This window comes from Bos grunniens, chromosome 19 (genome assembly GCF_055505025.1).
Source record: "Bos grunniens cultivar Pamir isolate PY7600 chromosome 19, Bosgru_T2T1.0, whole genome shotgun sequence".
Lineage (NCBI taxonomy): Eukaryota > Metazoa > Chordata > Mammalia > Artiodactyla > Bovidae > Bos > Bos grunniens.
This window is the reverse complement of record NC_141183.1, coordinates 25,562,678-25,584,836: the sequence shown is the minus strand read 5'-3', so window position 1 is coordinate 25,584,836 and position 22,159 is coordinate 25,562,678. Positions and strand designations below refer to the sequence as shown.

General features: G+C 55.0%; 2 protein-coding genes and 1 long non-coding RNA gene across 10 annotated transcripts; 2 read left to right on the top strand and 1 right to left on the bottom strand.

Moving 5' to 3' along the window:
• Positions 1–6,612: 6,612 nt before the first annotated feature.
• HOXB9 (homeobox B9) lies at positions 6,613–21,898 on the top strand. 6 transcript variants are annotated; one of them, XR_015146892.1, is made up of 3 exons: positions 6,619–7,502; positions 9,266–9,431; positions 10,138–10,338. XR_015146892.1 is itself a non-coding variant. In XM_086355457.1 (2 exons), the coding sequence occupies exons 1-2, from the start codon at positions 6,986–6,988 to the stop codon at positions 13,023–13,025; spliced, it is 690 nt and encodes a 229-aa protein (XP_086211583.1). In that variant the 5' UTR covers positions 6,613–6,985; the 3' UTR covers positions 13,026–13,609. The 6 variants fall into 6 exon arrangements, 4 of the variants coding, with proteins under 4 accessions (XP_086211583.1, XP_086211584.1, XP_086211585.1 ...); XR_015146891.1 differs by having other exon boundaries at positions 9,266–9,467; XM_086355457.1 differs by lacking the exons at positions 9,266–9,431; positions 10,138–10,338 and adding an exon at positions 12,853–13,609 and having other exon boundaries at positions 6,613–7,502.
• Positions 11,158–14,023, bottom strand: LOC147351803 (uncharacterized). Its single transcript, XR_015146893.1, has 2 exons — positions 12,836–14,023; positions 11,158–12,287 (listed from the first exon to the last, which is right to left on the bottom strand). It is a non-coding gene; the product is annotated as an uncharacterized LOC147351803 (long non-coding RNA).
• HOXB8 (homeobox B8) lies at positions 18,073–20,918 on the top strand. 3 transcript variants are annotated; one of them, XM_086355461.1, is made up of 3 exons: positions 18,073–18,212; positions 18,492–18,963; positions 19,753–20,918. In XM_086355461.1, exons 2-3 carry the CDS (start codon positions 18,540–18,542, stop codon positions 20,055–20,057), a joined length of 729 nt encoding a protein of 242 aa, XP_086211587.1. In that variant the 5' UTR covers positions 18,073–18,212; positions 18,492–18,539; the 3' UTR covers positions 20,058–20,918. The 3 variants fall into 3 exon arrangements, with proteins under 3 accessions (XP_086211587.1, XP_086211586.1, XP_086211588.1); XM_086355460.1 differs by having other exon boundaries at positions 19,750–20,918; XM_086355462.1 differs by lacking the exons at positions 18,073–18,212; positions 19,753–20,918 and adding an exon at positions 19,322–19,341 and having other exon boundaries at positions 18,248–18,963.
• Positions 21,899–22,159: the final 261 nt, after the last annotated feature.

Below are 22,159 nucleotides of genomic sequence, written 5' to 3'. Positions count from 1 at the left end.
GGGCACCTGTGAGGGCGCGGGGTCCGGAGGGACGGAAGTGGCAGCAGGGAACATCGGTGGGGACCGGGGAGAGAAGGTCCAGAAGGAAGGAGCGAGTATCCCGGTTTCATCTGTGAATTCAGAATGGGTTGTTTTACCTGGGACAGCTCTGCCTCTGCGGAGACGGGCAGGGTAACTTCCTGGAGGCTGCTCAGGTCAACCCCCTTGCCTTTCCAGTTCTGGGCTACTGTTTGCGCCCTAGTCTTCCTGAGACTTTCTCATGCTCTGCTCTTCCGCTCCCGCTCCGATTGTCAGTTTTTCTCCACTCTCTTGTCTGTGCCCGTTTCAAAGTTGGGGTCTGATGTAGGGCTTGAGGATTCGGCTTCTTAGAGCTACTACCCTGGGTGACCCTGGAGGATAGGCGCTAGACAGATGGTGACCACACACATACCATGATAACAGTTTGAAGTTGAGAGAAATTTTTTTGGCTGCTGAAACCTCCAGCTTCAGAGACAGAGTCTGAGAGGCAGTGACCAAGCAGGTATATCCACACGGCCCTGCCCAGGCGGGGCCCAGGTTCCCCTCTGACTAGAGCTCCTGAGAGAGAACAAAAGTTCCTGGAATCTGAGCTGCCAGAACCAGCTCCAGAGGCTTTGCCTGGAGTCCTGCCTCCAGTTCTCTGGACTTGTTGTTTACTAGCAGCTGTGTTCTGTTTGGGAAGAGGTGGAGAAAAAGGAAGTTAGCTGGCCAGCCCTTTGGGCCCACAAAAATGGCTGCAGGGGCCTGTCCCCAGTGAGCCCTTGACCTGGAGCGTGAACTGGAACTGCTGAGTGAATTAGGTAGTTTCATGTTGTTGGGCCTGGATTTCTGAACACAACGACATTAAACCACCCGACTCACGGCAGTTACTGCTCCTCGCTTAGCTGGAGGAGTGGAGGGTGGGTGGGGAAGCAGACTCAGAACTAGTCTCACCCTTGCAACACGTGAAGAGGTATGATGTTCCTAATCCAGGAGCAGCAAGAATGTTCCCCAGAGAGGAGATCTGGGCTGCCCTAGGGTGTCTTCCCACTTATGCATTCGTTTACATGTGTGTTGGGAGGGGAAGGGGCACTGAAGAGTGTTCCACTCTCCAAAGGCACCTTTCTGGGCTGTTCTACAGAGCCAGAAGGATTTGAGTCAGGGCTTCAAGCTAACTGCTTGGGCTACATTCAGACTTCCCAAAGAAAGTCTCCCCAACTTGGCAAGCACTTGATTTCAACAGATTCACAGGATGACCTTGAGGTCTCTGTAACCTTTTGCCGGGTGGACAGGGCTCCACTTCCACAAGAGGCTTCAGGTGTCCTTGAGTGGGGCTCAGCCTATCCTATTCTGAAAAGGAAACATCAGGATCTCTTGCAGTCTCAGCCTCTAGGCTCCCAGGGTCCTTTCTACCCTCCCCCTAGTGAGACAGAGGTGGGTCCAAAACAGTCCTCCTTTCCCTGGCCCTCAGCTGGCCTCTTTGCACTGAGTGGCCAGGGTTCCCCTGTAGACCCTTGGGCTGGGCTGTGGGTATCCCAAGTCTGGAGGGCCACCCCCACCCAGAGGGGCCTGTCTTGCAGGCTAGTGGGGACCCCAGACTATTGGACAGTTCAGCCCAGACTGATGGAGTGACAAGAGATGGGGAGGGGGCAGGGGCAAAGCTGTGATACCCTCTTTGACCCCAGCCTTCTCCAGGCTGCTGGCTCTCTGCCCAGGAAAGGAGTGACTACAAGTGCTGGTGGAAGGAGGGGGACGGTCCAAAGCATAAGCTAACTTTTGTTCCCAAACTTTTTTCCTCCTGCTTGAGGCAGAGGAATGGCGGAAGGGGGTCTGGGGAAGAGGCCTGACCGGATGGGGCTCTGGCGCCGGGTCTGACTTGGAGGGCGGGTGAAGGGTGTCTCTGAATAAGGGGCCCCTGCTAGGGTGGAAGAGGTCCTTGGGAGACCCACCCTCAGCTTGGGAGGAAATGCAGCCCACTGTCCTGACATTTCCTCCTCGTCCTCGGGTTTGGGTGAAGAAGGTCTGGAGCGTCTTGTTGCCTTACCTTCCTTTTCCTCAGCCTCTCAGGAACCTGCCCAGCCACTCAGAGCCTGACTGTCCTCCATCCCTTAGTGTCCCTTGGCCACCCCCTCCCAGGAACAGTGCTGTAAAAAGAAAAAAGGGGGATGTTAGAGAGAAAGGAGGAAATAAAGTCTTTGGAAAGCAGAGAGTTTTACAACAGCCACAGGTTTTATGGAAGCAATTCCGTAATAACCTTCTACCTGCTCAACTCCTTTCCGCCCCGCCTGCCGCCCACCCCGTTTGGCCTCCTGGATACGCGCTCCCAAAGAGTCAGCCACCCCATGGCCTCCCATATTCCTGGTGGCTGGTAGCTGGTTAGAAATTCCCGGGATGTAATTGGGCAACTGACCTCTTTGTCTGTTCTTCTTTTCACCTCTGACAACCTGGAGGGAGGTTTGGGAGAAGATTTCGTTACTTTACAATTAAAATCCCCACTTGGAGGGTGTGGAAGCACTAAGGGTTGAACCCATGTTTGCAGATCGGATGCAGCTCCTTTTGGAGGCTGCTGTGTGTAAAGGGTGAAGGTTCTGGGGAATCTTGACTTCACCCCCTGGAACAAGTGTTCCCACACCTCATTCTTTCCAACAGTGGGGCTGGACTCTGATCGTGGGTCAGAAGAAATAAACTCCAGGTGCCATGGGGACTTTCCTGATTTCATTGTACACAGCAGTGCTTTTGTGTGACCTCTACAGTTACTTGAGAGCTTTCACATTTCAACTCATCTCTGACCACTGGTCAGATTCACACTTGTGTGAGACACACTTGTGCACAAGGAACTGTGCCTTCATCCCCGTGTCCATCACAACCATGAAATAAGCATCACAGGATGTACACTCTCCCTGTGGTTTTTGGGTAAGAGACGCAGTAAAGGATGTCATGGTCAGACAGAAAAGTCACAAAATTTCACAACCCGCTCTGGGCCAAGTTGAGGCATTTCCTTCACCTCTCAGAGAAATATTTCAGAATGGAGTTGTAAAAGAAACCAGACTTAGGTCACACGCGTTTGTGGATATTTTGCTTGAATATAGTGAAGCTTCTGAATCAGCTAATGTCTTATCGCCACAATTCGGGTACACAAATACTCAAGCTTTTGCCCTGTCTATAAGTGTGTGATGGTTATAAAAATGTACACACAAGCTTTGGGGTTATAAATCTTTTTATGTGAGCAGAATTGCAAACCCATATCATACACACATCTACATATGCACCATTAGATCTTATATACAAATGCCCAAGCACATATAGTATTATAGTTGGGCAGATTTATTTATTGTATATTCTGTACACAGCATAGAGCACAGCGCATTTGCACGCTGGGTTCCCCATATGGAAATATTGATTTGAAATATAGGTACAGGAAACAGATCTATTCAAATACGCATGCATAGATTTCAGCTTAGCTTATTGATTAAAAAACTTTCCCCCTTTTCCACTTACTGTTTTTCTTTTTTGTTTTTCTCCTTGCTTTTATTTCCTTCCCTCTGTCTAGATTTTCTCTCTATCTCAGAGTGAAGGGCGCCTCTAAAACAGCCCTTAAACCACAGGCACTCACCGGCTGGTCCTGGCCAGGGCTGGCCTCTCATCTTCTCACCTCGGCCTCCTTCGTGGTTCTTGGCTGCTCTGGGCCCCACTGTGGGCAGAAGCTGCAGCTCTTCCCTGCCTGCCCTTCCCGGAACTATCAGCTACTGGCCCCAGCTGTGTTCAGGCACAGCTCCGGTGCAGGGAATGGCAAGAGGCTTCAAGAGGGTTTTCCTTCTTTCTCTTTAGGGTTGGGGGGAGGTGGGGAGCAGTTTGGTCTCTCAGGGTGAAGTGACCCCCACTCAAGCAACCCTCTATTCAGCAGCACTAGACGCTGGGCTCCAGGGGCCACAATCCTATTTGCTTCTCTTCTTCATGGTGGGTATCATTGTCTGGGAGAGAAAACAAGGTTTGGGGGGCGGTTCACAAGCCCTCAGATCACCCAGACAAGGAGCTTTCTCTCAGCTGACTGAGAGGAAGCCTAAGCTGAAATTGAGCTCCAATTTGGAGCAGCAGTGCTTTCTAGAAAGCCTGGCTGAAGTGGGACTTACTGCTTGGTGTATCTGGATCCCCACTTGGAGGAGACGAGCTGGGGTGCAGACTCCAGGGCTTGAGTGCTGGTTCATTCTCTTTCCTCCAGAGTCACCTCTCCTGAGAAGATGACAAGACCTCCAAAACCTGTCACTTTGGAATTATTCCCACCCTCCAGCTTGTTTGTGAGCAAAAGCTAAGTTTTGGTCTCAGAAAAGAGGTCTGAGTCCCCTCTTCACCCAGCACCCTGGAGCCACCAGGGGTTAGGGGCAACTCACCAGACAGACTGCAGTCCACAAACCTGTCTGTGGGGACACCCCACCCTTGTAGGGCACAGGTCATGAGCCTAAATGTTCTTCTTCCTCAAACTTCTTCCCTAAACTAAGTGACTCTCTCAACTTCTCTCTTGTCACAAAGAGAGGCAGCGGCAAAGCCAGAGACAGAATGGCAACCAGAAGGGCGGGAGCCCAGCGTCTGCACAGCCTGGGTCTTAAGAAGAGCCCAGTGCACTGTGGCTTTGCCATAAATAAAAAAGTCCCTGGCCACAGACCTCATGTCCTTTGGGGCCCTAATTTATATATTATGGAAAGTCATATACTCAGCCCGCCATGCTTCATAACACCATTATTTATAGTAGGAGAGGAGTTTTTTCTTTCTTTTCTTTTCTTTTCTTTTTTTCTTAAGAATATCTGTATTACAGGTAAAGCCAACAGCAGACGGCATAGGCATAGGTCTGGCAAATGGAGAACAGGTGCTTTTCCATAACTGTGATTCATTCGCCCGGTGCCCAGCTTTTTCGCTAGCGAGTCTGGGGAGCTCCCTCGACTTTCCCCAGTGTCCAAACGCTACTTAGAAGAATTTGCATCGAATTTCTGTTTTCCCACTTGGGTCCCATGGAAAGAGCAGATCTTCACGCTGTTTGGTTCCGGATCTGCTGGGCTGTCGCCCTCAGAGAGCTGGGGTGGAAAAGGAGGGGGCCGAGTGGGCGCCGGCATTGATCTTTAAAAAATCATTTTGAAATCGCCATAATGTGAAGAAATATGGCGCTTTGCCCTCGTATTTCACACGTAATGACACGAGATGGCTTCATTTGGAAAGAAAAGCGGGCGGGAGTGTGTCTGTGCGTGTGTGGAGGTGATCCTCAGCCTTCTGCATGGCAGAAGGGTGCATGGCCAAACAGATACAACCGCAAATTAGAATGGTCCCGCTTTTATTAAAACGACAGGACTGGGACAGCCTGTCTTACCAGGGCCCAGGGTCGGAGAATGCTAAGAAAATCGGCCCCAGCCTGCCTGAAGCCTGACCGGAGAGAAGCGGGTCTGTCCAGGGGCCGCCCCTCCCTGAGCGTCCACACCACCAGAAGCAACAGCAGCGAGGGCAGAAGCCGGAGGAGCGACGGTTGGAGATGGGCCAGGAAGCCAGCCGGTGGCCCCGGGGGAGTCCCGGCGCAGGGCCGCTGAGTAGATACCAATCAAGTGGGCTATTTGGTAGCTCCTTGCAGGAGTCTGCAGGAGGAAAAGCGGCGGGTGAGCGGGAGACTGACCCCGCAGGTTCCCAGTCTATGCTGGTGCCCAATACAGCGTGTTTGGAAATCCTTCGGAGCGGGCAATGCTGGGGAAGAGCGGTCAAGAGAGGCGAAAACTCCCGGACTCACCTCCTTCCCCACTGGGTGGAAGGGGAGATAACTCTGGACCCCTTCTCACAGCTCTGCTCTGCTGACGCCTTAGGGAACTTCCCTTAACCCTTTCTCCCGTTCGGCTCCCCCATGGGCAGTGTTAAGGGTCTGGTGTTCAGTGGAGGAAAGGAGAGATGGCTGTGCACCTCCCTTTCCTCTGATCAAGGCCAGAGAGGCCCAAGAAATTTAAAGGAGCTTTGACTAGTTGTACTAGACTCTTTCAGAGGATCAACTTTCCAGGGCCTGCCTGATGAATCCCTTTATCCTCATATGGGCTCTAATTTCAAGACAGCTAGATTTTAGGACAGTATCTTTGGACACTCAGGCACTTTTATTCCCTTCTCTCCTCCCTCAGCTACTGAGGGGTCAGGAGAAAGTCCCAGGCCTATAAACATCCCAAACTAGTTACAGAGTCCCCTCCTATAAAACCCCAACTCTCCCCCATCCCCTTTCCTTCATCTCCAGTGGCTTGCTGCCGCGCTATTGTTTAATAAACATATTGCGTCAAGGGATTGGGAAGAGGAAGCGAGGGCCGGCGGGGTGGAGTGGAGGTGTGTTTGGCCGGGACCACCTCCTCTTTCTTTAATTATGCCCCGGGCCTCTCGGGCCGCTCCCCTGGCTGCAGCTCTCTCCCTCCCTGTGTCCTGCGCTCCCTCTCGGACCCGCCTGGGGAGAGGGCTCCACAGCCAGCGTCCCTCCCGAGGCAGCCCGCTGCTTTCCCTCCGCCTCTCCTCAGCCCCCGCCGCCCCACGTCGAGAACTGCCCCCCTTCTTGCAAAAGCGGGGGTGGGGGGGGTGGGGGCGGGCGGCCGGCAGCTTGGGCTGAGGTTACGTGGCCGCCGGAGCCCTGACGTGATAGCACATTGCATCAGCATAAAACAATCCATCCTCGATATGGAATGCGGTGCGGACGTATGACAGCGAGAGCGCAGCCCCCTCGCCCGATTGATTTATGTCGGAGCTGACGCTTTATCAGGCAGTCGGAAAAACTTTGACCAATCATTTTGCAAGGAGCGCTGAGCCGGGCTGCTCCACTGTACTTTGTTGGCTGAGAAGTTGAGCAGGGGGTGGGGGTGGGAGGGTGGGGGGCTGGGGGGGTCGCGTCCGAAAGCCCTCACACCGGTCCGGGTGCCACCTCTCCCTGCTTGAGCGCCGCGCGCGAGCGTTTCCCTTCCCCCTGCGAGCGCCCGGATAATGTCTGAGAATGTCCATTTCTGGGACGCTTAGCAGCTATTATGTCGACTCGATCATAAGTCACGAGAGTGAGGACGCGCCTCCAGCCAAGTTTCCTTCCGGCCAGTACGCGAGCCCCCGGCAGCCGGGCCACGCGGAGCACCTGGAGTTCCCCTCGTGCAGCTTCCAGCCCAAAGCGCCGGTGTTCGGCGCATCCTGGGCGCCGCTGAGCCCGCACGCGTCCGGAAGCCTGCCGTCCGTCTACCACCCCTACATCCAGCCCCAGGGCGTCCCGCCGGCCGAGAGCAGGTACCTCCGCACCTGGCTGGAGCCGGCGCCGCGCGGCGAAGCTGCTCCGGGGCAGGGCCAGGCGGCTGTGAAGGCGGAGCCGCTGCTGGGCGCGCCTGGGGAGCTGCTCAAGCAGGGCACGCCCGAGTACAGTTTGGAAACTTCGGCGGGCAGGGAGGCCGTCCTGTCTAATCAAAGACCCGGCTACGGGGACAATAAAATTTGCGAAGGAAGCGAGGACAAAGAGAGGCCGGATCAAAGTAAGTTATAAAAAGTGAGGAAATACCCAGGCCGAAGGCCAGGCGAGGGGGAGGGGAGGGGAGAGGCAATAAACTGCGGACAATGTGAAGGGAAACCGCGGCGTTGGCCAGAGAGCAGGCGAGGGCGGAGGGAAGACGGAGGAAGGAAGGGAGGCAGCTGGGTGCCCCAGAAAGGGAGACTGAGGCCGCCGGAGGCGCGCCGCCCCACTCCGTCAAGTCCAGCGGGAACCCGGGGCTCAGGGATCAGCTCGCCTCTCTCTCGGCCTCTCTTCCCCCACGCCCCCGGAGGCCCGCCGAAAGCCCGGGAAGAGGCCGACAACCGCCGGCTGGGAGAGGAGCTGGCGGGGCCGGGGAGGCAGCCAGAGAAGCCGAGAGCCCGCGCGGGCCAGGGCGGGAGCGCGCCGGGAAGCCGGGCCCTGCACGGCTGGCAGGGCTCCCCGCGCCACGCGCACACCGTAAAAGCCGGCCAAGGGGAAGTGGGAGGGGGCTCATTAGGATTTTATTTGCGATGCAACAGCTTGGCGGAGGATTGTTCCTAGCAGATCTCGCTCAGTAGCCGCTCAGGGTCCGCAGCCGGCGCCGGGAGGGGCGGGGGAAGCCCAGGACCCAGAGACTGAGCCCCCTCCCGGGATGCGCCGGCCCCTCCCCAGGAGCCTTCCCTCCGGTCGCCCCCTCCCCTCCTTTGGCATTCTCGCCCGGGTTGCGGCTTCCTTTCCTGCGGTTCCCGCTGCTCTCCGCAGGGCTCCCTAGCCCCAGCCGGAGCTGTCCGCCTCGCGGGGAGTCGAGGAATCGCTTCCGAACTTCAGGGCCGACCCGCGGCGTGGAGAGAGATCCCGAAAGGACCCTGGGGAGAGGAAGGGTGGGGGGAAGAGAGGCTTGCGGAGAGGCGGAGAACTTTATCCTCGGAAGGTAGTTTCTCACCGTCTCCCACCCCTCCAAATGCACCCCCTCCAGGAACCCCAGTCTGACTAATTTCCAGGAGGTGCTGCTCCCTAAGGGGATCAGAAAGAGTCTCGGATTTTTCGTTTTTTAAGGCTGAGAAGGGCAAGTTGGTCGGAGCTCTTAGGCCCCAAACAATAACCTGCAGGCTGGTGGGGACAAGTCCTCACCCCTTACTCTTTTTCAAGAGTGAGGGTCAGATTTTTTAAGTCTCTGCTTGCCCTGCCGAATTTCCCACCAACAGAGTGACCCACGGGTCCTTTGGGGTTTATTGCCTGCTGGAGGGAAGAGAGCTGCCCTACTCCCTCAGGTCACCCCTTCCAACCTGCCAGGTGGGATCACAAGAGCTGACATTTGGGTAACACGGCTCTTCCCAAAGCCTCCCTGCTCACACCCAAGCAGGCCCCCCACCCCAGGCCCCCAAACTCTGCCTGGAAAGTCCATTATTGCAAGGCAGCAGTTTGGCTAGGATCAATTATTAACAGTTTTTTTTTTTTCCTCTTTCATATTTAATGTGACTGCGGGTCTCATCCCAGGCAATCACATTAAGGAAATAGCACTGCAAATTGGTAAGACAGGGTACTTAGTGTAGGGTGAACCAGATTATTATTACTTTTTTAAAAAAAAATTCAGTGTTTTTCATTTGAGATGAAGAAATCTAGCAGAGGGTGGCTGCTATTTTTAATTAACTCTGCTTTATTTGGCAACTTTTCTGAGTTCAGGGGTAAGGAGAAGAGAAACTTGCATATATTTTTGTTTCCTTTTTATCCCCCACTTCCCCTCAGTCACCCTTTTCTCTGTTCCCTCTCACCGGGTGGAGCCAGTTGGATTTAGGTGTGCTGTGATGGACTTCTGTTACCCCCACATGATCCATGGCTCCCCACCTTGGGACTGGAGCAATCTTGCGTCCCAATTTCCCTGAACTTGCTTTAACCAAACTGCGAGATGAGCAGGAGCGGAAACGGAGACTATTGCGACCATAAGTTATCTGTGAGCCCCCAGCGCTCTCTTGTCCACAGGCTGGAGGTGATAAATGGTTGTAATTGGGTTGCATGTGAATTGGAGTGTGCTGAATGTTTGCGTCTCTAAATGCAAACCATATTTGTGGTGTGTGGTGTTGGGGGGGGTGGGCAGCGAGATATCACATAGACACATATGCCTGCTGCCATGTGGCCAAGAGACCCACGCTTGTGATTAAGACAGGAGGGTGCACTGGACTGGAGGGCCAGGAGGCCCCTCAGTTTGGCTGGGCAGAAGCCACTCTCCTCTCCCCCAGCTCAGTCTTTCTCTTACCTCTCAGACTTAGAGCTAGTACTCTTCAGTCAGCCTAGTTAGTCTTGTAGAGCTGGTGGGGGAGGGGGCTTCAGCCAGGCTGGGCTCTGACCTGAATCCTAACCAGTTCTGACCCAAGCCGAGAAAGAGACTGAGAGAGGGCCTGGGACAGGGAAAGCCTGGGAAGTTGTGGGATGCCTGGCACAGGTTTGGCTCTATCCTGTCCCAAAATCTCTCACCTGGAAATGTCTATAGCAACTCCTGGCCCATCTCTGAGACCCTTTCTGGGAGCTGAAGGCCCAGGTGGCCCTTTCTCTAATGCAAAATGGGGAGTAGAGACCAAAGGGGCACCCTCTTGGAAGGAGAACACAGGGGCCCTTCACCCCCTTTCCTTTCTTTGATTCTATCGCTGCTTCTCTTTCAGCCAACCCCTCCGCCAACTGGCTGCACGCTCGCTCTTCCCGGAAAAAGCGCTGTCCCTACACCAAATACCAGACGCTGGAGCTAGAGAAGGAGTTTCTGTTCAATATGTACCTCACCAGGGACCGTAGGCACGAAGTGGCCAGACTCCTCAATCTGAGTGAGAGACAAGTCAAAATCTGGTTTCAGAACCGGCGGATGAAAATGAAGAAAATGAATAAGGAACAGGGCAAAGAGTAAAGATTCCTCTAGCCCACCCCACCCCTTCTCCATCTCACACTTATTTATAAGTGATGGCTGCAGAGCCAGTGCTGTCTGGGATGTATTCAAGTGAATGGGGAAGGGGATCTTTCTCTTCAAAGTCCTTTTCTGTATCTAGAGGCTCTCTCCTTTCCTTTGCCCTCACCTGTCCTTCTCTTCTCCCTGGGTCTCAGGAGGAGTTTTTATTGATTTAGAAGGTAGATGTAGTTGATTCCTAAGAAGGTGATGGGCCACAAGGAAAGACAACCCCTAGTAGAGTCCCTAGTAACCCTCCTAATTTTTCTGGGCAACCCCAGTTCCTCACTTCCAACCTGCCTGTTCCTTCCCACACACCTATCCCAAAGTCACCCGGGGACACTCCAACTGCACACAGCCCAACAGATGCCCGCCTGGATAAAGCCTGGAGCCCACAGTAACAATGGGAAAAGCCCACAGTCAACACTCAAGTGACACCCCAAGTGCCATTACACCCCACGTCTGGCAGAATAGCCCCTAGACCATCAGAAAAGTCCAGGGTCTACCCCCAATGCAATACACACGAAGAAGATGTCTCAAGACACATTCCTGAATGAGGCGCTGCAGTTCAAGGGGCCCAGCATCACACCACCACCCCCATGGACTCCTTAACTGTCCCCAGGCATGGACTCAAGGCCAAATGGGATAAACTCAGTTCCCCAGCTGGTGGGCTAGAAAGGGCAAGGAAAGGCAGTGGTGGTCTTATGAGAGTCTCTTAGGTTTTATGAAAGTAGTCCACATACACACGTTTTGCTGCAGGAAATGTTTAATTCTGCATGTTGTTTTCCTATCCTTCCAACAAAAGGAGGTCAGATCGTGGGTCATAAGCCTTGACAGTGTCATCCTCCCGTTCATCTGTGCCCTGCTTGACAGAGACTGTGGCTTCTCTTGCTTGACACCGGCCCTGCTGCATTCTTCTGCATCCTCCCCAGCTCTGAAATCAACTCTGTTCGGCCAGTCCACCTTGCACCAGCGAGTCAAGTCACCCCTGTAGAACCCCCCTCTCCACCCTCCATCCTCTGCTAGCTCTACTCCTTAGGCCGGAAAGCAGGTCAGGAGAACCCGATGGAGAATTTATTGTACATCGATTCCTGGGCTCCTCTCCAGAGCAAGTCGTGGAGGACAGGGAGGAGCAAAAACTCTGGGCTTGCGGAGCTTGACTTATTCCTCCAGTCCTGCCCAGTCCGACCCCTGCGGAGGAGCCTCCGGCTTGGCAGCTGCCGCTTCAGCGCAGAAGCGCTGAGACCCGCCTGGATGGCGACCTGCGCGCGCAGGCTTCTGGGGAGCAGTCCCGCTTGCTAAGGAAAGAGGCCGAAATCGCACCTAAGCGTTAGACTAGGGCTTACTCTCTGCTTCCTTTCCTTCCCCTGCTTCCCCCCCTTTCCAACCCCCCTCAATTCATAGACTCTGGCTCCTGCTAATCCCGACCCTGCAAGGGGACATTCCAGTAGAACTTTTTTTGCTTCGTCGGTGGCAGTCGTGAAATTGTGCTGTGTTTTGTGATTTCTTTGGGGGTGATCGTCTCGCCTGTTTTCAGTTGTCGCTTACAAGGGAGGGTTGTGGGTGGGAGAGGGGAGGGTGAAGGGCTTAGAGCTCTGATTGTTTTGGAAGAAAAAGAAACAAGAAAAAGAACAAAAAATATATATCACTCTAGACAATAAGCCTCTCGTGTGTCATTCTGTGTTGGCTCTCCTCACCTGACCAGAGTAGAGGTGCTAGTTCCAAGAGGGTGGCTTGGAAAAAAAGAGAAAAGTCCTGTGCCCAAGAGATTTCTCCTTAGACTTTGTAGGGTGGGCTTCCTGCAGGAGCTGAGAGCTGGTCTGGACCCAGGACCTCTGCTTAAACTGAGAAGAACCTTCCAACAGGAGGGCTGGGAGACTGGAGGGGAAGAAAAGGAAAGAAAGATTAGAGATGGGGTCTGGGTCTGCAGGCAGCAATGAGACCTTCCTCTTGTTATGCTGGAGACTTCCCCACCACCTCCAGAGCCAGAGGAAAGGCAAGGTTGCCCTGCCATGCTTGGAAGCAGGTCCTCTCTCAGCTGGCTGAGAAAGGCACCTTGGTTTGGCCACTTTAAAATGTCACACAAGTGAAGAGAGCAGTAACTTCTTTCTGCTATTCCCTGCAGCAGAGGGACAGGATGCAAATAGAGGTCTCTACAAGGCCAGGCTGTCCTTTCTTCCACCCCTCAAAAAGAGTGAACCCTAGGTTTTCAATCCCCACCTGGAGTCTGAGGCTCCAGTCTGAGCCTCGGGGTCGCAGCCTTGGTGTAACGCGGGTGGAGTTTGGTGGGAGTGGGGCCTGGGGAGGCAGCTCTTTCAGGCTGGGAGAGAAGGTTGTGTGTCGAACAGAAATAGTTGAGGCGGGGCGGGGGGTGGGAATCCCTTCCCCAATAGGACCCCAAAACTAAATTCGGTTTCAAAAGGCACCTTTTTGTCCCTCTCAGACTGCGGGTCCACCACCAAAGCCTCAGATGAGGAGCGCTGTTGTCGGCCGCCAGGCGGTTCTCATCCAGGCGCTGGGATTCCGCTTCTGCCGGGCTGGCTCTTGGGCACCGGTCTCCTGCTGGAGCCTCCCACCGGGCCCACCCAACGGCGCTGCAGTCCGCGGAGAGCCTGAGGTTGGGATAGAGGTGGGGACAAAGCCTGGCCCTTGTGAAATCGGCCTGGAAGCGAAAAGGCCAGGCCTACCCCTCTCCAGCGAACGCAAAATCGGAGAGACAGCCGGAGGCAGGAGAACGCGAAGCTCCTGGTACGCCGGGGCCCCAACCCGCGTCCTCCTCCGAGGGTTCCAGTCGGTATATCAAGTGAATCTGCCTTTAGAGCTTGCGTAGACTAGGCTCCCTCCCCATCCTGGGCTCCCAGGAGCCAGCCTGAGCTGAGAAGGAGCTGAGAAGGCCAGATTCCGCCAAAAGGAAAACGCAAAAAGAGAGGCAGGAACTGAACGGAGTGCTGCCGGGTAGGGGAGCGAGGGCGCCCCGGGAAGCCTCAGGCGGCGGCGTCTGGGTCCCCAGCCCCGGGTGGCTTCTTTAAAGACAAACAAAGACGAAGATGCAGAGGCTCGGAAGCCGGAGATGGGGAAATCTGCTGTAATAAAAGAGAGAGATTCAGAGAGGGGGACCGGGAGAGTGCGAGCCAGAGAGAAGCCGGGAGAGGAATTCAATGCCGTGTGCGCAGCAATAAAAGAATATGACCGCTATAAAAGTTTATAGCGTATAAATTTCTGAAGGTTAAGAAACTAAACAGCAGCAAAGCAAACAGTGAGGGGAAACTTTCCGGAGCTGAGAGAGCCACAGCTGGGCCTGGGCTCCCGGCCTGGCGGGCGAATGGGTGGGCTTGGCTCGGCCGCCCCCACCTACACCCGCCCCGAGCGCGGGGCGCGGGGTTTCCGGGGGGCCCCAGGGGGCAAAGAGGGGCGAGGAGGGAGGGGCGAGGGAAGAACACTTTGTTGTCACAAACGCTTCACAGAACGCAATTGAGACTCTAGTCTTTGTTCCTCGTAAGCGCCCCCCCCCCCCAATCGGGCGTCATAAAGAGAAGCCCCCTGCACACGCGCGCGGGCACACACACACACACACACACACGAAGGTCCGGCGGGGCCAGACGTCTGGGCGCGAGCAGCCTCTTGATCCTTTTAGTTCTGTCCCACCCTCTCGGGCCTCCTCTCCCCCCACAGAAAGCCCAATTGTTTTCCCTCAGAATTTGAAACAATCGTGTTGGGTTTGAAAAGTGTTCGGCTCCCCCTTTTAGGGGCCATACAAGGCGCACTGCTCGGCCGTCACCGCCCGAAATTAAGGGCTTGAGGTGGGGGGTGAGAGAAAAGCTGACTTATTTTTCCCTTCCCACCCTCTCTTTTTGTTCCTCTCTCTCTTTTTTAAATCTCTAACTTAACTGCACAATTTCATGAACCATTTCCTGATTTCCGACGCCTTCCCCTTCGCACGCTCTCATTTTCCTCTCCTTTTAGGCTAATATTGAAAGTTTCTCGGGGTTGTTGGCACGGTGGCAGGTTCTCTGAGAGGCAGGAGGGAGCGGTGGCGGCGGCGCCTTTCCTCAACACGGCCGCTAGATGGCATCCTTGCTCCACGTGAAAAATCCCCGGTGCGGCGGCTTCGGGCGCTGCGGCTGCACCTCGCACCTCGGTCGGCCCTGAAATCTATGAATTGAGCGCTACCAAAAGTCATGAAGTATTTGCCCAGAATAAAAATAGGGTTCATTATGGCCGTTTCCCCCATTTTATAGATTTAAGATATAGTGATGTTGATTGACCTCCTCTCCTCAAATGATCATTTTATTTCCCCCAGAAGGAGGGCTCAGGGCTTCTCACCCAGTTTCTATGTTCCGTGGGACAACAAATGCATGAAAATGGGGAATAATGGTAACTATAGAACCAGTGAATCCAAATAAAAGAGGAGGATTGGTTCAGAAAAATGAGATTTTCCGGGATAGGGGGGAGAAGAATGCCTGCGGATACGGGTGAGCAGGTCAGGTGAGAGGGCGAGCGGGCAGAAGCGGGTCGGATGGAGAGAAAGCCGCCCCAGGCTGCTGCAAGATCGGCGGGAGAGGGAACCTGGTGAGCCAGGCCGGGTGGGGGATAGGGGCACTATAGGGGGAACGGATCCGTGGCTTTGGCGGGGATTCGGAGGTGCCCAGAGCCGGCGTTGCGGCTCGGCAAGGACCGAGGCTCCAGAGCCTTTGTATGTGGCCGGGGCTGGGCGGGGCGGCGCCGGGCAATCCAGGCTGGGGCAGGGGCTCCCCAGGACGGCGAGGTGCGAAAGGCTCGGGTATTTCCTGAGTAGTTCTGGGCCAAGTTGGGCCGCCAGAAAAGAGTGCGTTTTCTGCGTGGCTGTGGGGACAGGCGCAGTGCAGGAAGCACGGGCTCGGTTCTCCCGCGTCCCGTGGTTTCCAGGTGAGAGCTCCGGCTCCGTGCGCCCTGGCCCCGGCCTCAGGCAGACCTGGAGAGCACCAGTCCTTTCTCAAGTTAGCAGCTGGAGGCCTGGATTCCAGGCGTTTTTCGTTCGGTGACCCGCGCGCTGTCAGCCCCTGCCCATAGCCCCTTAGATTCCAAATCTCCCATTTCCTCCCCACCCGGCCCGGCCCGATCCTTGCTCCCCATTTCGGACAAACCTGCGCGAGAAATAGATGCCCCCCTTCTCCTTAAAATTAGCCACTCTGCAGCCTCGCCTCTCCTCCCCCTGGACCCGGTGCGAAGCGGAAAGCGGAGTTTCTCAACTTGAGTTTCTCTAATAAATCTGCGCTCCGTTGGGTGTTTATAAATTATCTCCTCGCTCTTTCTTGTTTTTTCTTATAATAGAAACATTTTCCTTCCATCAGGAATTTCTGGCACGGTGTAGGGATGATTTAGAACAAGCCATTGAATTTCTACCTCACCGGTGAGTCCTCAAATCATGACCATAAAATCCCCTGCACTTGATAAAAATGTTTGCTTCGGCAACAACTTAACTCTGCCTCCCGCTGCCTCACCACCTATCAGCCAGGCGGTAAACATTCAAGACCCTGGTTTGCTCCTCTCCTTTTCTCCTTTCTCCCTTTCCCTATCAGCCCCTCTCCAGTCTTCAGATTCACTTTTGAAGGATCAAGTGGCCCCAGTGGTACCTTCCCCTTAGAAGAGGTAATAGGTTTCATTTTTACAAAGGGGAAGATGAGTGGAACCCCCCAAAACACCCCTCCAAAAGCAAGCCACTCTCTCATGAATAAACAATAGACTGAATGTATTTATAAAGCCTCCACCTTTGTTGCTAGAAAATGTCTTTCTGTCTCCCTTCCTTCCTTCTTTCCTTTCCTTGGTCAAGGAGCCTCTTCAGGAAGCCATTGGTTCAGATTCTCAGTTTGGGGCCTTCTAAAGCTTGGCCACCACTGTCACTAGGCCCAGTAGGCCAGCAAAGGCAACTGGCAAGACAGGGTGGCACCCAGTCAGCTGGGTTCTGCACTCTGTGTTTCAGGCCCTAGGTCCTTAGGTCTGGAGGGAGAGCCAGGTTTAACTAGAGGCGCCCAAGGGGAAAGGAGAGAACATGGGGGACTCTGGCCTTGCTGTATCCAAATCCCTCCACCCCAAGGTCAGGTGAGGCAGTGACAGTGGCTGAAAGGACAGTGAAGGCTAAAAGGTGCCCCTCCCCACACACCCTCTGCAGTCACTGCCCAGGGCAGAGGAAGGAAAGCACAAGACTGCGGGCACCAAGGCCAGACACCGGGAGGGCAGCCTCAGTTGCTCTCCCCTCCCTCTGATGTGCTGCTGGCCCGGTGGTGCCCTCTCACCTAGTGGTGATGTGGAAGGCGTAGTGAACTGGCCTGAGAAGGTTGGGAGCCAGTTGGGCTTGGTTACTGGGTCCCAAGGCCTGGGTGCAGGACTAGGGCAGCCCAGCTGGTGTTATCCTGTGGGTGGCATCAGGCCCCTCTCCCATCATACAGAGTTGGTCTCCTAAAGGCTTGCTTACTGGGCCCCAGTGCCTTCTAGAGACCCCCTCCTCATTCTAGCACCCCCTTCCCAAGCCACCCAAGGCTGTGTTAAACTACAGAATGAGTTGCAGGGTGAGCTTTGTTCAGGATTTCTCCACTGCCCATTAACCAGAAAGTTTCAGCTCTTCCTCCGGATGCCTCCTCAAGCCCTCCTGAATCCCTTCTCCAAAGAAAAACCTTGTTTGTTTAACGAAGGAAAGTTGGTGAGTGGCCCGGGTGGGGCAGAGAGGGCTACTTTGGGGGCTCCAGAGAGGGAGTGGGGGCAGGTGCTCCCACAGCTGAAGGAGGCGGAAAATCTCAGAAAAGTCACCGTTTGCGCCGAAAAAAAAACCTCATAATCATTCTCATTTCGGCTTTGTCACCCCCACCGTGCTGCAGTCGGGCGGCGGGGGCGATCGAAGCTGCAGTTTTATAGCTGTAGAGGAAAGAACTCGTAAAATGCTAACAGCTTTTATGCGCTGCGGCATAAACAACAACAGACTCGGCTTTATTGCGTTTTATAGTTTGTTAAAGAGTTTACAGCCGTTTTTTTGGGGGCCGGTTACCCAGCCAATTCCCTCCACACGATAGTTAAACCTTTATCAATAATAAGGAAATTGATCATTAAAGCTTTAAATATGACTACCTCGTTTGTTTGAAAATATGTTTAGGAGAGGAAGCTGTATGATTTGATAACTTGTATTAAAATACCAATTACATTTATAGGACCTTTTAAAACTCGGCGCAATTAAACCGTGTTCTTTTACATTTTTCCGAAGCGACCCTGACATTTAAAAAGACTCCAACTGCCTCGTTAAAATCGCGAAATTAACAGCGTGCCTACGCCTGGCGCGTTGTGTATGTGTGTGCGTGTTTTTTTCCGTGACTCCCCCACATCAGTCTTTGGGGGTGGTCTGCGAAGGTATTTGATTTGTTGTGAGGCAAGAGATATCTCATTAATGTAGGTAGTTAAACAGATTTAATCCGTATTCATTCTCTCTCTCCCCCCCTCTCCTTCCCCCCTCTCTCCCCCTCTCCCCCTCTCTCTCCCTGGGTGTTTTTTTTTTTCTTCCCCTCCTTTTTTTTTCCGCTGTCTCCTCACTCTCTGGCGCTCTCTGCTCTCGCTCTCTCTCTCGCTCGCTCTCCCTCGCTCTCACCCTCGCTCTGCGTTCTGTCCGGGAGGAGTACGGAGAAGCCAATAGGATGCGGGGTCTCTAATGGATGCAAATGATCATGAAAAGACAGTGCAAAATATGAAACAACTCATTTGCAGGGAAGTAAATCACCGAAAACTGTTTATGAACTGGCATCCCTTCTTCGAAATGTAAAGCGAGGACCTCTTTAAGTGGCGGTATATTTTTGTGTGGGGGGTGGGGGGTGGGGGGAGGGCGAGCGAGCCGCGGCTGCCATGCAAGCTTAGACTTTTGGAGGCTTCGCTGTCCTTTTCTATTCCTGGAAATCACAAAAAGTGTGGTGGCTTCGAGATCTTCTTCGCCTTTTCTTTCTTTTCTTTCCCCCACCTCCTCCCTTCCCGTCTCCTTTCCTGGCGAGGGTGACTAGGAGCCGGCGAATCCGCGTTTTTTTCTCTCTCTCTCCCTCCCTTTCCCCCTCCCCACCCCCTCCCCAACAGCCCCCAACTACAGCCGCCGCCGCCGCCGCCGCCTCAAAATTCAATAAAATGAGCTCTTATTTCGTCAACTCACTGTTCTCCAAATACAAAACCGGGGAGTCCCTGCGCCCCAATTATTATGACTGCGGCTTCGCCCAGGACCTGGGCGGCCGACCCACCGTGGTGTACGGTCCCAGCAGCGGCGGTAGCTTCCAGCACCCGTCGCAAATCCAGGAGTTCTACCACGGGCCGTCTTCGCTGTCCACGGCTCCCTACCAGCAGAACCCGTGCGCTGTGGCGTGCCACGGGGACCCGGGCAACTTCTACGGCTACGACCCGCTGCAGCGGCAGAGCCTGTTCGGTGCGCAGGATCCAGACCTGGTGCAGTACGCCGACTGCAAGCTCGCCGCCGCCAGCGGCCTGGGAGAGGAGGCCGAGGGGTCCGAGCAGAGCCCGTCGCCCACACAGCTCTTCCCCTGGATGCGCCCGCAAGGTGAGCTCGCGTCGGGGGCCGGCGGGGGGCGGGGGAGGAAGGGAGACCCGGGGCCCAGGACGGGCAGGGGGCCGGGCAGGCCGGGCAGCGGTGTCCCCAGCTCCTGGAAGACGTGCTCGCTCCGTTTCAGATAGCCTCCCCCTTCTTTCCTTCCTTCCTCCCTTTCCTTCCTTTTCTTCTTTTTGTTTCCCTCGAAGGAGGTCGCTAAGCGACATTTCCTGAATCCATAAACCCCTCACCCTGCCTGACTTTTCTTCTTCCCCTCCTTTTTCCCCTTTTACTGTTTTATGGGGGGTAGTGGAGAAAGGGTGGCGGGAGTGGGGGCGCTCAACTTTTGCACTTCTCAATTGCTTTATAGTTTAATTACCCTGAAGAAACTTTTCTTCTGGGGCAGAGGCTCTGGGGGCTTTTCAAGGTGGGTCCATTCGTCCCCATCCCGGCTTTTTTTATTCTTATTTTTCCCCCTCCTTCACATCCTTCCTTCTAAAGTTTATGGCACTTTTAATAGATTCAACCACCCCCGCCCAACTCTCTGGAGCTGCTTACCAGGGGAGGGGGGACCCCTTTCTGGCTCCCTTAGATTCAGTGGTGTCTGATCCCCCTCATCACCCCCCCCCTCCACTGACCGCGGCCTCCCAGCGCCCCCGCCCCTGCGCGGGGTAGAAGGTCCCCTGCCCTTAATATACTGGTCTCCTAGGCTGGTTCACGAATCTTCCAACCTTCTCCGTCTCTGCCCCCTCCCCCACCCTCCCCTCCCCTCTGTCTCGCCCTTTCCCCTATTCCCAGCAGCCGCCGGACGCAGGCGAGGCCGACAGACCTACAGCCGCTACCAGACCCTGGAGCTGGAGAAGGAGTTCCTATTTAATCCCTATCTGACTCGCAAGCGGCGGATCGAGGTATCGCATGCACTGGGACTGACAGAGAGACAGGTCAAAATTTGGTTCCAGAACCGGAGGATGAAGTGGAAAAAAGAGAACAACAAAGACAAGTTCCCCAGCAGCAAATGCGAGCAGGAGGAGCTGGAGAAACAGAAGCTGGAGCGGGCCCCGGAGGCGGCGGACGAGGGAGACGCGCAGAAGGGCGACAAGAAGTAGGCTCCAGCTGGGACTGCCAGGGCCGCGGCCGCCCTGCGGCCGCCGGTCCCCCGACCGCGCCACCGTCGCCCGCCCCCGCCCGAGAGAGCTCTGGCCCCGCGAGCGGGGCCCGGAGCCTGGCCTCCCACCGCAGCGTCCCCGCCGCGCCAGTCCCCGCTAGTGGTAGTATCTCGTAATAGCTTCTGTGTGTGAGCTACCGTGGATCTCCTTCCCTTCTCTTGGGGGCCAGGGGGAAAGAAAAGAATTTTAAGCATGGACTCCCTCGCCCTGCGAGGGTAAGCGGCTGCGGCCTGGCTGAGCACCCCCCCCCACGCCCCCGCCCCGTGTAAAAAGCCTCCTTGTGCAATGGTCTTTTTTTCCTTTGAACGTGCTTCTTTGTAATGACCGAGGTACCGATTTCTGCTAAGTTCTCCCAACAACATGAAACTGCCTATTCACGCCGTAATTCTTTCTGTCTCCCTCCCTCTCTTTTCTCTCTCTTTCTCTCTCTCTCTCTCTCGCCTTGTCCTCATTTCCCCTCCCATCCCCCCTCCCCGCTGTCCTTCCTAGCTCGCTGGCTTTCTCTCTGGCTTCTCTCTTTTCCTCCACCCCCCCACCCCCCCGCGCCCGCCGCTTTGGTTTGACAATTTCGTCTTAAGTGTTTCTCAAAAGAGGTTACTTTAGTTAGCATGCGCGCTGTGGGCAATTGTTAAAAGTGTTCTTAGGTTTACTGTGAAGAGAATGTATCCTGTATCCGTGAATTGCTTTATTGGGGGGAGGGAGGGCTAATTATATATTTTGTTGTTCCTCTATACTTTGTTCTGTTGTCTGCGCCTGAAAAGGGCGGAAGAGTTACAATAAAGTTTACAAGCGAGAACCCGAGACTGGCCCGACCCGCTCTCCTCATTTGCTCCCAGCGCCTTGCAGATTTGCTGGGGGAGCCGGTCTACCGGCTCTAGCGCCCGCCAGGCCCGGCCGCGCAGAGGAGGGGGCGGAGGCTGGAGGCAGGTGGTGCAGTCCCTTGGCCCAGGGGCGCAGGGGGTGAGGGAGGCGGCTGCGCGCGATTGGAGGAGAGAGAAACGAGGGAGGGGAGCCGAGAGAAACCCCCTCCCTTCGCGTTCCGAGGCTGCGGGCCCCGGAGACCCTCGCGCCCAGGCCACGCTGGAGAGATGCGCGTGGGCTGTTGACTTTGTCCCACCCCACCCCCCGCACCTCCCCCTTTGTTTTTGCGTGTTCTCTCTTGTGTGTGAGTGTGTGTGTGTGTGTGTGTGTGTGTGTGTGCGCGCGCGCGCGCAGGGGTAGAGGTTCAGTACCGAGCTGCTAAACTGACTTATATTTTTATTTTTCTCGTACTCTGGTGGGGGGAGGAGAAGGGAGATGCTCTTCCCTGCCTCTCCCTTTCTGGGACTTGGCTACCTTCGCCCAGCGCCGAGGTGGTGGTTCACTGCCTGCCTTCCTTTTCTCGCTCTGCTTCTCCAGCAGCCACGCTCGACTGAGGCATCCGCCTCCCAGAATCAGAGCAGCATACCGGGGCACCCTCCTCCCTTCCTTTCTCTTCCCACCCACCCCACCGTCTTCCTTTTTTTATTTTCAAACCTTTTTTTTTTTTTTTTTTAAGCCATCAGAAACTACAGCATCCAACGCCCCAGGGGCTGGATCCCTCACCGCTGGGAGCACCCACGAAACCTCGCTGCATCCCTGCCCGTTCTGTCTGGGCCGCACACAGAGAAAGCGTGAGGCCAGGCTCACCTCGCGCCTCACCTCAGGAGAAACGGACCAAGTCCGGACCAAGTTTCCCCAAAGGGCCAGGCAGGCTGAATCGCTCCAGATTAATAAAGACCTGGCCTGCCCGCCCCCACCCACCGGTTGTGTGCAATCTCTGCGTTTGTTTCTGGCTGGGTAACGGGCTGGGGAGGATGGGGCGGGGGTGGGTGACAACTCGGATCCCTCTCAGGTTATTTGTTTTCCCTTCCACTCAATCCCTTCCTCCTCCAAATCTCGCCTGCAAGCTGCCTCCAGCCCACGGGGGTCGACAGCGGCCCTGGAGTCCCCCAGCCCCAATCCATAGGGCCTGGCTTTCCCATTCATTATTGATCATATTTTATAAATCCAACGCCACACAA